The sequence below is a fragment of the Microcaecilia unicolor genome, chromosome 10 (assembly GCF_901765095.1).
Source record: "Microcaecilia unicolor chromosome 10, aMicUni1.1, whole genome shotgun sequence".
Classification (NCBI taxonomy): Eukaryota; Metazoa; Chordata; class Amphibia; order Gymnophiona; family Siphonopidae; genus Microcaecilia; species Microcaecilia unicolor.
Genome location: NC_044040.1, coordinates 212,270,307 through 212,286,803, shown reverse-complemented (window position 1 = coordinate 212,286,803; position 16,497 = coordinate 212,270,307). Strand labels below are relative to the sequence as shown.

The 16,497-nt window shown below is 46.8% G+C and overlaps 1 protein-coding gene across 3 annotated transcripts in view; it reads left to right on the top strand.

Moving 5' to 3' along the window:
• IL1RAP (interleukin 1 receptor accessory protein) overlaps window positions 1-16,497 on the top strand; it is a 153,889-nt gene that overhangs the window by 88,541 nt on the left and 48,851 nt on the right. For all 3 annotated transcript variants that reach the window (XM_030215847.1, XM_030215848.1, XM_030215849.1), the window contains exons 3-4: window positions 13,191-13,476; window positions 14,240-14,429. In XM_030215847.1, the coding sequence (XP_030071707.1) occupies window positions 13,191-13,476; window positions 14,240-14,429 (476 nt within the window). The remainder of the gene's footprint in view (window positions 1-13,190; window positions 13,477-14,239; window positions 14,430-16,497) is intronic.

The following is a 16,497-nucleotide window of genomic DNA, read 5'->3' as shown; positions in this document are numbered from 1 at the left end:
AAGTACAAAATGACTGTCAATCGACAAAGATCTGGGGCTGCACGCAAAATCTCACCTCGTGGGGTATCCTTGATCATGAGGAAGGTTAGAAATCAGCCTACAACTACAAGGGGGGAACTTGTCAATGATCTCAAGGCAGCTGGGACCACTGTCACCACGAAAACCATTGGTAACACATTACGACATAACGGATTGCAATCCTGCACTGCCCGCAAGGTCCCCCTGCTCCGGAAGGCACATGTGACGGCCCGTCTGAAGTCTGCCAGTGAACACCTGGATGATGCCGAGAGTGATTGGGAGAAGGTGCTGTGGTCAGATGAGACAAAAATTGAGCTCTTTGGCATGAACTCAACTCGCCGTGTTTGGAGGAAGAGAAATGCTGCCTATGACCCAAAGAACACCGTCCCCACTGTCAAGCATGGAGGTGGAAATGTTATGTTTTGGGGGTGTTTCTCTGCTAAGGGCACAGGACTACTTCACCGCATCAATGGGAGAATGGATGGGGCCATGTACCGTACAATTCTGAGTGACAACCTCCTTCCCTCCGCCAGGGCCTTAAAAATGGGTCGTGGCTGGGTCTTCCAGCACGACAATGACCCAAAACATACAGCCAAGGCAACAAAGGAGTGGCTCAGGAAGAAGCACATTAGGGTCATGGAGTGGCCTAGCCAGTCACCAGACCTTAATCCCATTGAAAACTTATGGAGGGAGCTGAAGCTGCGAGTTGCCAAGCGACAGCCCAGAACTCTTAATGATTTAGAGATGATCTGCAAAGAGGAGTGGACCAAAATTCCTCCTGACATGTGTGCAAACCTCATCATCAACTACAGAAGACGTCTGACCGCTGTGCTTGCCAACAAGGGTTTTGCCACCAAGTATTAGGTCTTGTTTGCCAGAGGGATTAAATACTTATTTCCCTCTGCAGAATGCAAATAAATTCATATACTTTCCACAATGTGATTTTCCGGATTTAATTTGTGATGTGCTATCTCTCACTGTTACCAATAACCTACCCTTCAATTATGGGCTGCTCATGTCTTTGTCAGTGGGCAAACTTACAAAATCAGCAAGGGATCAAATACTTATTTCCACCACTGTATCTCAGCCCAGCTGAGAGGAAAGGTTTTAATACTCAAAGGGAAAGTGTGGATAAACTTGGGAAAATGACAAAGAATTTTGACGGAATCACAGTAGATTAAGAAGGGATCAGCCCCTAGAACAGCTGCTGATCATAACCCCCAGGGGAAGAAAGGGAGGGCTAGCCCTGGCCCATAGCTAAGTGCCAATAGGGAAAACTCACAAGGAGTCAATCACAGGAAACTGCTAACTATTGGGAAGACAGCTCTAGTACACAGTGATATCTATACACAGACAGTGAAATGGAGTACTCATATACTAAATATACATAACGCACCCTGCTACTGTGAATATGGGGGCAAAACACAGGTATCAAGTTGGTTTAGCAGAGAGCTTCTCAGCTCAGTCCCCAGTAAGTATGGAACGGCATTTCTCCGCAGTGCTGAAGGCTGGTTATTGCATTTCTGAAAACAGTATCCATATCTCAATAAATTAGCTGTAGCAATTTTGTTACAAGGCATCTGTAATTAATTTGATTACTATAATTTAATTTGCTGTTACATTTTTCTCATTATTCTGTAGTAAATTTTTTACTTGTGCATCTTTTGGGTAACTGCTGCTTGAGAGGGGATTTAGAGATCCCTGCTCTCCCATCCTCCACAAAAGAAATCTAAAAAAGAAAAGATGACAATTAATTCAAAAGTCAGCAGCTAGGCTGATAGCAGAACTGGGACCTTGGGAAGAGAGTGTCATTAGTTCTTCAGGAACCGCCAGGGCTATCCATTGAATTCAGATTGAAATTCATTTTCATTCTTCTGCTTTTGAGGCCTTAAGAGATGCAGTTCTGTGCTATATCAGATCCACACATTGTATATCGCAGAATAAAATGTCAGAGCGACTGTGGGAGTCTATTAACTTTTTCCTCTCGTTCCCATCAGTGCAGCATATGACTATGAAACAGTAGGATCTAAGTGTAGTTCCCATTTTATGGAAATCTTTGTCATGGAAACCATGTTTTATGACTGATAACATTTTTTGATCTAAAAATGTGGCTATTTTGAGCAACTCGAATGTCCTTTCTGTTATTGTTAAATACATTTTGCCGGTGTTAAACACAGAAATTCAGTGCGAGCCACGTTGAGTTCTGACATTGAATTTCCGGGTATAGGGAATCAGCTAAAACATAGCCGGTTAAGTGTAATGTTCGGCACTTATCCGGCTATGAAGAACCACATATAGTAACATAGTAGATGACGGCAGAAAAAGACCTGCACGGTCCATCCAGTCTGCCCAACAAGATAAACTCATATGTGCTGCTTTTTGTGTATACCTGACCTTGATTTGTATCTAAGATAAAACAAACATTCAATTTCCTCACTTTTTTCTCCACATCTTGATTTGTATCTGCCATTTTCAGGGCACAGACTGTAGAAGTCTGCCCAGCACTTGCCCCGCCTCCCATCTCCCAACCACCAGCCCCGCCTCCCACCACCGGCTATGCCACCCGATCTCGACTAAGCTCCTGAGGATCCCTTCCTTCTGAACAGGATTCCTTTATGTTTATCCCACGCCTGTTTGAATTCCGTTACCGTTTTCATCTCCACCACCTCCCGCGGGAGGGCATTCCACGTATCCACCACTCTCTCCGTGAAAAAAATACTTCCTGACATTTTTCTTGAGTCTGAACCCCCCTTCAATCTCATTTCATGTCCTCTAGTTCTACCGCCTTCCCATCTCCGGAAAAGGTTCGTATGCGGATTAATACCTTTCAAATATTTGAACGTCTGTATCATATCGCCCCTGTTTCTCCTTTCCTCCAGGGTATATAGATAGGGCTGCATTTTATTTATTCCTGATCTTGTGCTGACTCCACTCTGGCGGTGCGTTCCATAGTTGTGTGCTTATATAGGAGAAGCTGGATGCATAGGTTGCTTTTGTATTTGAGTCCTTTGCAGTTTGGGTAGTGGAGGTTTAGGTATGTTCGAGATGATCCGGTTCTATTTCTGTCTCTTAGATCTATGTACTTATAAAACTGAACGTTTACTGTCTTCTAGTGACTTTTAGAACACTTCTGCAGTTCGTCAGAAAAATGCATACGCTCATACTGGTCAAAAGCAAGATCTGTGCACACCAAATGAATGAGTGATGTTAGGTTTCCTGACAGAGTTATGTTTCCTTTGAAAATCTGGCAGTCTTTGCACAGTGAAAACTGCACGTGCACTTTTCACTAATGCAGGAAGTTGTAAAATGACTCCCTTCGCTTCAGGCAGCCACTCTTTTCTTATACTATTGATGGTTAAAAATCATATTATTTTAACAAACAATCAATTGACCTGCTACGATGTAAAAGTCACAAGGCATCCACAGACTGACAAGCCTCATTTCCCCCAAAGTGACTCTTGTCACCGGAAGAGCACTTGATGATAATGTCAGGTTTGGTTGATGTCTTCATTTGAGGTGACCTCTGATTGCATTAAAACTTCAAGCAGTGCCCTTCACGCCCATCAGTTGCCAGCCTATCAATCTCTGGGAAGTACAGTTTCTCAATGTAATGGCTTTGAGACTTGTCCAACTCATAAAAAGGAGATCCAGGGCTTTTGACACAGTGCAGCCTGAGTGTATGGACAGGGCTTCCCTGGCTCTCAGCCCATTGCTTCCCCTCGTGACCTTGGGAAAGTCACTTAACCCTTCGCTGCTTCAGGTTCAAACTTAGGGGCCCTTTTACAAAGGTGCATTAGGCGTTGTGCGTATGCAGCGCGCTAAAACGAGATCACTGCCCCCTGGTGGTAATTTCAGATTTGGCGTGCGCCCATAATGCCTGGATGATTTATTTATTTATTTCCTCCCGCGTGCGTCGTTTCTGGCGGTAATCGGCAGTTGGCGTGCGCCGACCGGTCACTGCTCATGTAGTGTTTGAGCCCTTACCACTAGATCAATGGGTGGCGTTAAGGACTCAGGCTGGTTTTGGGCACTTGCTGGTTTCAGTTTGACCACATGCCGTTTTCCTGTTCTATTAAAATAAAGCTTATTCTGTTAAAAACTGGCCCGGTGCAAGCCCAATACACACGCCTAAACTACCGCAGCCCACTTTTTACCGCGGCTTAATGAAAGGACCCCGTTGATTGTGAGCCCTGTGGGGATAGGGAAATACATTCAGGTAGGGTAGGTAACTTGAGCTACAATTGAAAAAGGTGCGTGTTAAATCCAAATAAATTATTTTATTTATTTAGAAGATTGCTCACACCTTTTTCAGTAGTAGGTCAAGGTGAGTTACATTCAGGTACACTGGATATTTCTCTGTCCCAGGAGGGCTCACAATCTAAGTTTGTACCTGAGGCAATGGAGGGTTAAGTGACTTACCTAAGATCACAAGGAGAAGCAGTGGGATTTGAACCGGCCATCTCTGGATTGCAAGACTAGTGCTCTAACCACTAGGCCACTCCTCCACTTAATAACCTTAACTGGCTGAGCTGGTCTGGTATTGCCTCTGCTGTAGTTCTGTCTACCTTTCATTTCCTGTTGGGCTGAGTCTGCAGCCCAGCAGCACACCTGAGCCTGGGCCTGTAGAGGAAGGCCAAAGGCTGTACAGCTTTGGGAACAGGTATCACTGAAAGTCCCAGTATGCAGAATAGAGGAGGGGGCGTTACATGGAAATAACTTTTGAAACAAATAGGAGGAAATATTTTTTTCACTGATCGAATAGTTAAGCTTTGGAACTCTTTGCCGTAGGATGTGGTAACAGCAGTTAGCGTATCTGAGTTTTAAAAAAGGTTGTGGTAACGGCAAATTCCTGGAGGAAAAGTGCTATTGAGGCAGACATGGGAGGAAACTGCTTGCCCTGGGATTTGTAGTATGGAGTCTTGCCACGATTTGGGTTTCTGCCAGGTACTTGTGACCTGGCTTGGTCACTGTTTGGAAAACAGGATACTGGACTAGACGGACCATTGGTCTGACCCAGTTCGGCTACTACACAAATTTCTGAACTGAGGCCTTAAAATTTGTGTGTTGGTGTACGCCAGCGCAGCTTAGTAGGAACATTGTGCTTAAGCCCTGCGGAAACAGATTTCTAAAATCCCATTAAACAGAAGATGTTCGCCAGATATTTGACCTAAGAAACAAACAACATCTCTAGATTGCTGATTAATCAGTTTGGACAGCTTTATTCGAGTGTGAATTTACATTCCAGCTTTTGGGGGGTGTTTTTTTGTGCTGTGCAATGTTAGATAATCTACAGAATAAATCCTGGTCACAGGCCAGCTCATGAGAGACTTCTCGCACACCTACTGAATAAGACTTGACAGGGAATGTGTCTGTTTATGTATTAAAGTTGGCTTCAGGGGAGCCCTTATGACACGTTAACCGGTATACGGTGTCATGTCCTATTGATCAAAATCTTGATTTATTTTAATCATAATATAGAGAAATTCTGAGAGTGTGGTGTTTGTGATCTGTGCGTTGTGCAGAAGCAGGGCCCAAGCTCAGGCAGGGGGAGGGTGCAGTATACCAGGCATCAGATGTCCAGAGAAGTGTGGCCCTTTTATTATAAGGAAAAAAAATATTTGAAGATAAAATTCAGGCCATACTTGGAAAATATTTCTGGAAAGGCCCCTTACGTAGGACTGTGTGTGTTCTTAAGCGCTTTATTCCAGCTTGGGAGGCCGTGATTTACGGAGCCTCGTGTGATGTTTCTCCTAAGACACTCAGGGGCCCTTTTATTAAGCCGCGTAAGCGTCTACGCACGCCCAACACGTGCCAAAATGGAGTTACCGCCCGGCTACCGCATGGCTCTTGCGTTAATTTCATTTTTTGCGCACGTCCGAAAAATAATTTTTCTTTTCGGATGCACGTATCTGACGCACACAGGCCATTACCGCCCAACACGTGCCAAAATGGAGTTGCCGCCCGGCTACCGCGTGACTCTTGTGGTAATTTTATTTTTGGCACATGTCTGATACGCGCGTACGAAAAATAATTGTTATTTTCGGATGCGCGTATCGGACGCGCGCAGGTCACTACTGCCCGTTTACCACGTAAGACTTTACCGCTAGGTCAACGGCTGGCGGTAAGGTCTCAGACCCAAAATGGATGCGTGACTATTTTCATTTTGCCGCATGTCCATTTCGGCAAAAATGTTTAAAAAAGGCATTTTTTGCAGGTGCACTGAAAAATGATTCTGCGCGCACCCAAAACACGCACCTGTACTACTGCAGGCCATTTTTCAGCGCACCTTAGTAAAAGGACCCCTGAAGTCTTCTAGTGTCCCTCTTGGATAGAGAAAGAGAGGAGAGGAACACTGATACTGGAAGCCATTTGTGTTGCTCAGGGTGAATGAGTTAGGCTTGTGTATATTTTCATGCAGTGTGTGTAGACCCACAACGCTACAGGTTAAGAACAGTTAAGCCATCTCGCTAGCTTCCGCACCGAGTGTAACATTGGAAGAAAAATTAGCTCTAGGGAGGTAATTTGATTTTTCAGTCGAAAAAGCTTTAACATTAGCTGTTTCTTTTACAAAATGTTTACAGGCATATCGGACCATGAGGGGGGGGGGGGGGGGGGGGGGGGGGGGGGGGGGACTCATCAGAATGTCAACTGGTTAATACAGTTACTAAGGTCAACAACAACAAAAAATTGCTAGAAAGGTAACCAGGAAGTTCATTTTAGAATTATAATATGAACAAAAAAGGTAGGTTTAACAGGTTAGAAATTTGTGAGCAGGTAGTAAGCTCTTTGGGGTAGGGGGATGCCTGCTGTACATGATTGGAACTCATCTTCAGTTATTTTGGAAAAAATCTAACCCTGCTGTTTGAAGGCTTTAATCCTGGCAACTATCCAGTCATGTTATCTTTCATAAATTCTTATCAGTCAGTTTAAAGAAATGCTCTTCTCCGAATTCTTGAGATGTTTGATATGAGGAATTGAGCGGTTGGGGCAGGAGAGCTGTCCTTTACAAGTTTGTACTAGGCCAAGAAATTATTCACGTGTCCTGTGTATAGGCTCAAAGCAGACTTTTTGTTATGGAATGGGATGCTGATGCACGCCACCACCTTCTCGTACGTGAGCACGCAGATATGGAATGCATTACCCACAGATCTGCAAACAGTTGACGAAACAACTACCTTTCGCAAATCTCTGAAGACATATTTCTTCGATAAGGCCTACAATGAGAACCTACAGCCCCACTAATCCACTCCACCAACCCATTCAGTTATGAAAGCCCACCTTCTATAAATACCCTAATAAATTCCTTCCTTCTTCTTTCTTTTCTTAATTAATCTATACACAATACTAACCATACTTGATATAATGGAATAACTATGTTAACAATACTATGTAAGCCACTTTGAGCCTGCAAATAGGTGGGATAAGGTGGGATACAAATGGAATAAATAAAAAAAATGCTGTTGAAGTTGGGCAAAAATGAAATGTGACAATTGTCCTCTATGGCAGTGGTTCGCAAACCTGGTCCTGGAGGCACCCCAGCCAATCAGGTTCCAGGATATCCAGGAGACAGATTTGCATGCAGTAGAGGCAGTGCATTCAAATCTCTCTCATGAATATTGATTGCGGGTATCTTGAAAACCTGAGTGGCTGGGGTGCCTCCAGGACCAGGTTTGGGAACCACTGCTCTATGGGGTTAATCTGATAAAAACATTTTCTGTTTTACATGGAGGAAAATGCTTACAGAATGTACATGATGTAACCAGGTCACCCTTCCAGGTGGGAGCAGGGTCCACCCTGCTTGGCTTCCATCCCCGCTCTCTCTCTCCCCCCCCCTCCCCCCACCTCTCTCCTCCTCCCCTCTCACCCCCCCTCTCTCCCGCCCCCTCTCTCTCTCCCCCCAACTCTCTCTCTCCCCCCAACTCTCTCTCTCTCTCGCGCCAGCTGCTGAGAAACTCAGTCCCACTCAGACAGTAAGAGCAATCCAAGTTCTTTATTGTTACAGATGTCAGCCTTATTTAAACACCTCCAACCATCAGCAAACTTCAATTCATTTCCAATTACAGGCTTTTGTTTTAAATCCTCCCCAAACCTCCAGCCGCACTATCTTCACAGCAGATAGTTTTGGAGATTTAGCTGGAAACCACCTCCTCTCTCACCTCCTACAGTTTGAGTTCCAAAATGCACACGCCTTTCTGTCTTAAATCCCTTCCCACCTTCCACAGCACTACCTCTTGGGAACAGACAATATGGTAGCAAGTTGGGCTTTCCAGTTGCTCCCCCACTGCTTTGCTCCCAGCTTCCCCCAGCTCCACAACCGGGGCAATGCTGAGACCACAAAAGCTCTCACCCTGTCTGCACGGGTTAGAGCCAAACCACCCACCTCCATACATTCCCCCTTACCTTCTCCTTCTACCTCTCCTTTATTCCACTCCATCTCCTCCTCCTCCCCAAGCTCCACCAGCTGTTCCCCATCTCCAGGATCAGACCTCATCTCCCAATCAGTCATTCCACCCTCCCCCTCCTGAGAGTTCAGCTGACCCTGCACTGGCTTCTGGGGAGTGTAGTTTTTCTCCTGCATTACAGCTTTCCCTGGCAGTTTGATCCCTAGAGGGCGCCCTGCTCTCCTAGCTGGGCTGAATGACCGGGGATGATGCCGGCTGAAAGAACCACTATCCCCTTTCCCTCGCACCAGCACTCCGGAGTTCTCACAATGTGTAAAAAAGTAGGTGCACAGAATTAGAGGTTAATATTTTTGGAGGGGCATTTTCGATATGACATCTAAGCAGTGGCGTACCAAGGGGGGGGAGGTGGGGCGGTCCGCCCCGGGTGCACGCCGCTGGGGGGTGCCGCGGCGCGCGCCTGCTCTGAGATCGCTGATTTCGCACGTTCGCTGCAGCTCCCTCTGCTCTGTCCTGGAACAGGTTACTTCCTGTTCCGGGTAGAGGGAGCTGCAGCGAACGCGCAAAGTCAGGGAACTCTGAGCAGGCGCGTGCTGCGGCACCCCCCCCCCCAGCGGCATGCACCCGGGGGGGGGTCCGCGCTACATTGTGGGGGGGTGCTGCACCCAGGGGGCGGGGCGCTGCCCCGGGTGTCTGCCCTCCTAGGAACGCCACTGCATCTAAGTCCAACTTTGAATGTTTCGCCAGTAGGAAAACAGAGTTGGTAATGTCCCCTGTATTAGACTCTGCTGAGACCTTATGTAGAATATTGTGAATGCTTAATTGAACAAGAGTAAGGTGAGAACAAAAGAGAAATATAAGAACTTAAGCTGTATAAATCAAAAACGCTGTTCTCCCAAGAGAGATAAAGGTGGCACAAAGCCACTATGGCTGAAAAATCCAGAGATTACAAATAGATTCTTTTAAGCCAGGAAAAAAAAAAAAAAAAAAAAACTAGTATCCCAAATGGTCATTACGTTCATATTTGTCGCAGCGTTCTGTACTCAGTGCAGCTTGGACTTCAACATTAAGAGGTGAGAGTCTCAGTTGAAAGGAAGCTCTGGAATGAGGGGGTACCAGACATCACCGCGGAGACCCATGCCAAGGTATCGGCCTGCTTATCCGACATTGCTGCATGGATGTCCAACCGCCACCTGAAACTGAACATGTCCAAGACCGAGCTTATTGTCTTTCCACCAAAACCCACTTCTCCTCTTCCTCCACTCTCTATCTCAATTGATGGCACCCTCATCCTCCCCGTTTCATCTGCCCGCAACCTCGGAGTCATCTTCGACTCCTCCCTCTCCTTCTCTGCGCATATCCAGCAGATAGCCAAGTCCTGTCGCTTCTTTCTCTTTAACATCAGCAAAATTCGCCCTTTCCTCTCTGAGCACACCACCGATACTCTCGTCCACGCTCTCATTACCTCTCGCCTTGACTACTGCAACCTACTCCTTACTGGCCTCCCACTTAGCCATCTATCCCGCCCTTCAATCTGTTCAGAACTCTGCTGCACGTCTTATATTCCGCCTGAACCGATATACTCATATCACCCCTCTCCTGAGGTCACTTCACTGGCTTCCAATCAGATACCGCATACAGTTCAAGCTTCTCCTTCTTACCTACAAATGCACTCAGTCTGCAGCCCCTCATTACCTCTCTACCCTCATTTTCCCTTACGTTTCCACCCCTAACCTCCGCTCACAGGACAAATCCCTCCTCTCAGTACCCTTCTCAACCACTGCCAACTCCAGGCTCCGCTCATTCTGTCTCGCCTCACCCTATTTTTGGAATCAACTTCCTGAGCCCTTACGCCAAGCCCCCTCCCTACCCAACTTCAAATCCTTGCTCAAAGCCCACCTCTTCAATGTTGCTTTCGGCACCTAACCTTTATACCTTTCAGGAAATCTAGACTGCCCCTATTTGACTGACTGTACATTTGTCCTTTAGATTGTAAGCTCCTTTGAGCAGGGACTGTCCTTCTATGTTAAATTGTACAGTGCTGCGTAACCCTAGTAGCGCTTTAGAAATGTCAAGTAGTAGTAGTAGTAGTATGGGATGAAGGTGAAAGGGGACAAACTCAGAAGTAACCGAAAGGATGGTGAATTCATGGAATGGCCTCCTGGTGGAGCTGGTGGAGACGAAATCAGTATCTGAATTCAAGAGAGCTTGGGAGAAGTACATAGGGTCTCTAAGGGAGTGAACGGGAGAGTAGATGGCATGCAGATTAGTGGAAGAGTAGCCTAGTGGTTAGTGCAGAGAACTTTGATCCTGGGGAACTGGATTCAATTCCCACTGCAGCTCCTTGTGACTCTGGGCAAGTCACTTAACCCTCCATTGCCCCAAGTACAAATAAGTACCTGAATATACTATGTAAATCGCTTTGAATACAGTTGCAAAAACCACAGAAAGGCAGTATATCAAGTCCCTTTTCCCATTTGAGATTCTGCATGGAATGTTCCTATTATTTGAGATTCTACATGGAATGTTGCTGATATTTGAGATTCTATTGCTACTATTTGAGATTCTACATGGAATGTTAATGTTGCTATTCCATTAGCAACATTCCATGTAGAAGCCTGCCCTTGCAGATCAGCAACGCGGCCGCGCAGGCTTCTGTTTCTGTGAGTCTGACGTCCTGCAGACGTCAGACTCACAGAAACAGAAGCCTGCGCGGCCGCGTTGCTAATCTGCACGGGCAGGCTTCTACATGGAATGTTGCTAGTGGAGGAGTAGCCTAGTGGTTAGTGCAGTGGAATTTGATCCTGGGGAACTGGCTTCGATTCCCACTGCAGCTCCTTGTGACTCTGGGCAAGTCACTTAACTCTCCATTGCCCAGCTACAAATAAGTACCTGTATATACTATGTAAACCGCTTTGAATATAGTTGCAAAAACCACAGAAAGGCAGTATATCAAGTCCCATTTCCCTTTTCCTTGGATAGGCAGATTGGGTAGGTCTTATGGCCTCTTCCTACCTTCATTTTTCTCTGTTTCTTTTGTAAGTAGTTCCCTTATTTGTCCTGTTTGTTTGTTGATTACATTGTAAGCTCTGTTGAGCAGGGACTGTCTCGTACATGTTTAGCGTACAGCACAGTGAACGTCTAGTAGTACTATAGAAATGATAAGTAGTAGTACTAAGCTAATAAGTAGCTAATTTTAAAATGAATCAGAGAGAGAGAGAGAGAGAGAGAGAGAGAGATCTTTTTCACTCGGTGCAGAATGAACCTGTGAAATGTGTTGCCAGAGGAGATTTTGCAAGCAGTTAGATTAGCTTTAGAGGATTTAATCAAGTTTATAGAGGATAAGTCTATAAACCATTATTAACCATAAAATCTGGGAGAGTCATCGCTGCTTCTCCCTGGTATGAGCAAGAAGTACTGGATCCATTCTTTGCGATCCTTATGACCTTGGGGTCCTTATGACCTGCCTGAGTGGTGGGCTTGATGGACCTTTTGGTTTGGCGCAGTATCGTACTTCTTACGTTCTTCAGACGCCTACTTTTGCCTTTATGAAATAGGCATAAAAGAGCGATTTTGTTGAAATATTTTGAGGTGGCCTGTTCTAAAATTTGGATTTTAGATGCCTTACTTGTCTCTTCCCAAGACCTAATCTCAAAAATTGCCGTGAGCATCCTGAAACACAGGATACAAAGCCGTTGCATAAAGTACTGGTTCTCAGCCAGTGTGTCGTGACACACCGAGGCGTCGCCAAGAATTTGACAAGACAGCACAAGACCCTTGTGCTTGTAACGTGTGTGGCAGGTTGGGGAGAGTTGAGAACCAGAAAGTTAAATGCCGTGGGGCAGATATTCACACCTCGGGAGTTTGACTGGCTAACTTCTGCGGTTGGTGCTGAGCTCGGATATTCAATGCCGGGCTGTTTCTGGTGACCAGCATTGAATATCTGGGGGGGGGGGGGAGGTTTGACCAGTTTAAAGATAACCGCCTAAGTCGATATTCAGGCTTAGCCAGTTATCTTTAAACCGGCCAGATATCCCACCTTTTCACGTGACCAAATATGGTCACTAAACCAGCTTTAAAAATAGGCGGGTAGCCAGTTATATCGGGCTAACTGCTAGCCGCTAAGCAGGGATATTCAGTGGGGGGATAGCCAGTTATCTCCTGCTGAATATTGGCAGATAGCCAGTTAAGCGCTATTTAACTGGTCAGCAGCTGTTCTGGCTGGTTAAATAGCTCTGAATATTGAGGGGTTAATCTCTGTAACGATTTCCTACTGCTGTCATCTGCCCCAGCTGGAAATGTTGCAGGCCTATAGCTCAACCCTCTCCTCCACCCCAGCAGTCACCACCATTAAACCTGTATTTGTCTTGCAGCGGTGAGATGTTTTATAGGGTTTTTTTCTTCGTTGAGCTGCGAATTGAAGTGTTCGGTGTATCATGCGTGTGAACATTATCTGTTAGGTGTGTCAGAACACAAGAAACGTTGAGAACCACTGGCAGAGCGTAATGGGAGGGGAGGGGCCACTGATGTACCAGTAGCGGACTGTTTCCTCTGTTATGTTCTCACCATTTTCCCATAACAGCATATAACTCTAACAGCACATGTAGTTCCAGCTGTATTTGATTTGCATATGTGGAAATACTATTGTGCAGTGCGGGAGTCTTAACAAAGAACTTGAGTTGACAATGAGTTAACTCAGTAGGGTATACTTTGTTGAACTATGGCCAAGAAGCCTCGTCCTAGACTGATCACCATGTTCTATCTACGTTCCAGAGCGCTGTGACGACTGGGGAGAAGACCTAACCAAGAAAGTCCAAGTGTACAATGGGGAGCCAGGTAGGATCAAGTGCCCCCTTTTCCAGGACTTTGAGAGGTACAGCTACAGCACAGCCCATTCAGCGGGGCTGACCCTCATGTGGTATTGGATCGGCCAAGGAAAGGACCTTGAGGAGCCCATCAACATACGGCTTCCTGAAGGTAGAATCAGTAAGAGGAATGACACGCTCTGGTTCCGTCCAGCGGTTTTAAATGACACGGGGAACTACACCTGCATGCTGAGGTACGGCACTGAAAGGCACAAGCATGATAGGAATGTGTGTTACACCTCTTTACTTTACTTGATTTCTTGTTAATCACAACGGGCCTCTCTTACAAAGCCGCACTGCTGATTCTCGGTGCGGCAAACGAGAGGAAGCCCATTCAGTTCTTACGGGCTTCCTCTCATTTGCCACGCGGGAATCGCTAGATCGGCTTTGTAAAAAAACGCCCAACATACCCCCTTTGGAGTTCAGTGCGAAATACATATCTGCATTTTGTGATAGTAACATAGTAGATTACGGCAGAAAAAGACCTGCACGGTCTATCCAGTCTGCCCAACAAGATAACTCATATTTGCTGCTTTTTGTGTATACCCTACTTTGATTTGTACCTATGCTCTTCAGGGCACAGACCGTATAAGTCTGCCCTGCACTATCCCCGCCTCCCAACCACCAGCCCCACCTCCCAACCACCGGCTCTGGCACAGGCACAGACCGTATAAGTCTGCCCAGCACTATCCCCGCCTCCCAACCACCAGCCCCGCCTCCTGATCTTGACTAAGCCTCCCCCCTCCCCGCCTCCCGATCTTGTCATGATACCAGAATCGGCTGTGATGATCAAGTTGATCCAGAGATGCCACCTAGACAGCACAAAGTTTCCCAGCCCAGTCCTGATGATTTAGGCGGGAGACAGATTTGCATAAAGCCGGGCCTGTAAGACTAGTTCGGGAAACGCTGATGTGAAATGCACCAAATTCTGCCTGACGTGACCCTTTCTTCTTTTAGAAACACCACGTACTGCAAAAAGGTGGCTGTGCCCCTAGAGGTCATCGAGAAAGACCCGAATTCTTGCAAAAGCCAGCAAGCAAAAGTGGAAAGGGTTGAGCTCCCTTCGGACAATCTAGGGATTCTGAATTGTTTGGATATAGAGGGCTTTTATCCCTCGACGGTAACCCCCGATGTCGCCTGGTACATGGTAAGGGGAGAGTGATATCATGCTGTCCCATTTAATTTGTCTTTATCTGGGTGACTACCACTGTGGTTTGTAGCTGTGTATGTGGGCGTGGGCTCAGGGTTGTCTAGTTTTAAAGAAATTAACGTTTTCTGTTACAGTACCCTAGCTAAGAAAACTTGAATCATTACTAATCTGTCCCAGGAGAGAAATTCATCCAGCTCCCTGCTTTACAGGGAGACTATGGGGGTGGGGGGGAGAGTAACATGGTAGGTACAACAACCACAAGAAAGTTGAGGAACCCCAATCCCTACGATGTAGCAGAACAAACAAAGTAGTAGGGTTGGAAAAAATGGCACATCCAAAAACCACAAGTGACACGTGTCAATCCAATTCAAAGACTCAACACAGCAACTGTGTTTCATACATAGTAACATAGTAGATGACGGCAGAAAAAGACCTGCACGGTCCATCCAGTCTGCCCAACAAGATAAACTCATATGTGCTACTTTTTGTGTATACCTTACCTTGATTTGTATCTGTCATTTTCAGGGCACAGACCGTATAAGTCTGCCCAGTACTATCCCCACCTCCCAACCACCAACCCCGCCTCCCACCACCGGCTCTGGCACAGACCGTATAAGTCTGCCCAGCACTATCCCCGCCTCCCAACCACCAACCCCGCCTCCCACCACCGGCTCTGGCACAGACCGTATAAATCTGCCCAGCACTATCCCCGCCTCCCAACCACCAACCCCGCCTCCCACCACTGGCTCTGGCACAGACAGTATAAGTCTGCCCAGCACTATCCCCGCCTCCCAACCACCAACCCCGCCTCCCACCACCGGCTCTGGCACAGACCGTATAAGTCTGCCCAGCACTATCCCCGCCTCCCAACCACCAGCCCTGCCTCCCACCACCGGTTCTGGCACAGACCGTATAAGTCTGCCCAGCACTATCCCCGCCTCCCAACCACCAGCCCTGCCTCCCACCACCGGTTCTGGCACAGACCGTATAAGTCTGCCCAGCACTATCCCTGCCTTCCAACCACCAGTCCCGCCTCCCACCACCGGCTCTGGCACAGACCGTATAAGTCTGCCCAGCACTATTCCCGCCTCCCAACCACCAGCCCCGCCTCCCACCACCGGCTCTGGCACACACCGTATAAGTCTGCCCAGCACTATCCCTGTCTCCCACCACCGGCTCTGGCACAGACCATATAAGTCTGCCCAGCACTATCCTCGCCTCCCAACCAGCAGCCCCGCCTCCCTCCACCGGCTCTGCGACAGACCGTATAAGTGTGCACAGCACTATCCCCGCCTCCCAACCACCAGCCCCGCCTCTCACCACCGGCTCTGCCACTCAATCTCGGCTAAGCTCCTGAGGATCCATTCCTTCTGAACAGGATTCCTTTATGTTTATCCCACGCATGTTTGAATTCCGTTACCGTTTTCCTCTCCACCACCTCCCGTGGGAGAGCATTCCAAGCATCCACCACTCGCTCCGTGGAAAAAATACTTCCTGACATTTTTCTTGAGTCTGCCCCCCTTCAATCTCATATCATGCCCTCTAGTTCTACCGCCTTCCCATCTCCGGAAAAGGTTGGAAATTGTGGGATATAAGTGCTGTAAATAAATAAATTAATTAATTAATACCTTTCACAAGGAGCCTGCTTCAGGAGTCTGAAAGTGGATGTGTTGAAATATAGTTCTAAAACCAAAAAAAACCCAACTGTGAATCTCAAATAGGCAACACTGCTGGCAAAATCGGTCTCCAATCAGTGAGATCCCGACGGACCCATTCCGCTAAGGCTTCTTCTAGAGACCCTCATTGTGTTTTAATCTGATAATTGTGATTTCCCCATGAGACAGCCTTCAAGCTTGGAGACTGATTTTGGTAGCACGAAGAACGGATTCTGAGCACGATTTAAGAAAAGTGCTTTTTCACTAATTCACTTAGGGGAAGATGCACTAAAAAATCGTTAAAGCCCTTCCCTGACCGATTCCCTTAGCGAATCGGTAAGGAACGGGCGTGCATCAAGGAAAAGGAATGCAAATGAGCTACTACTGAAAAAGGTGTGAGCAACATCTAA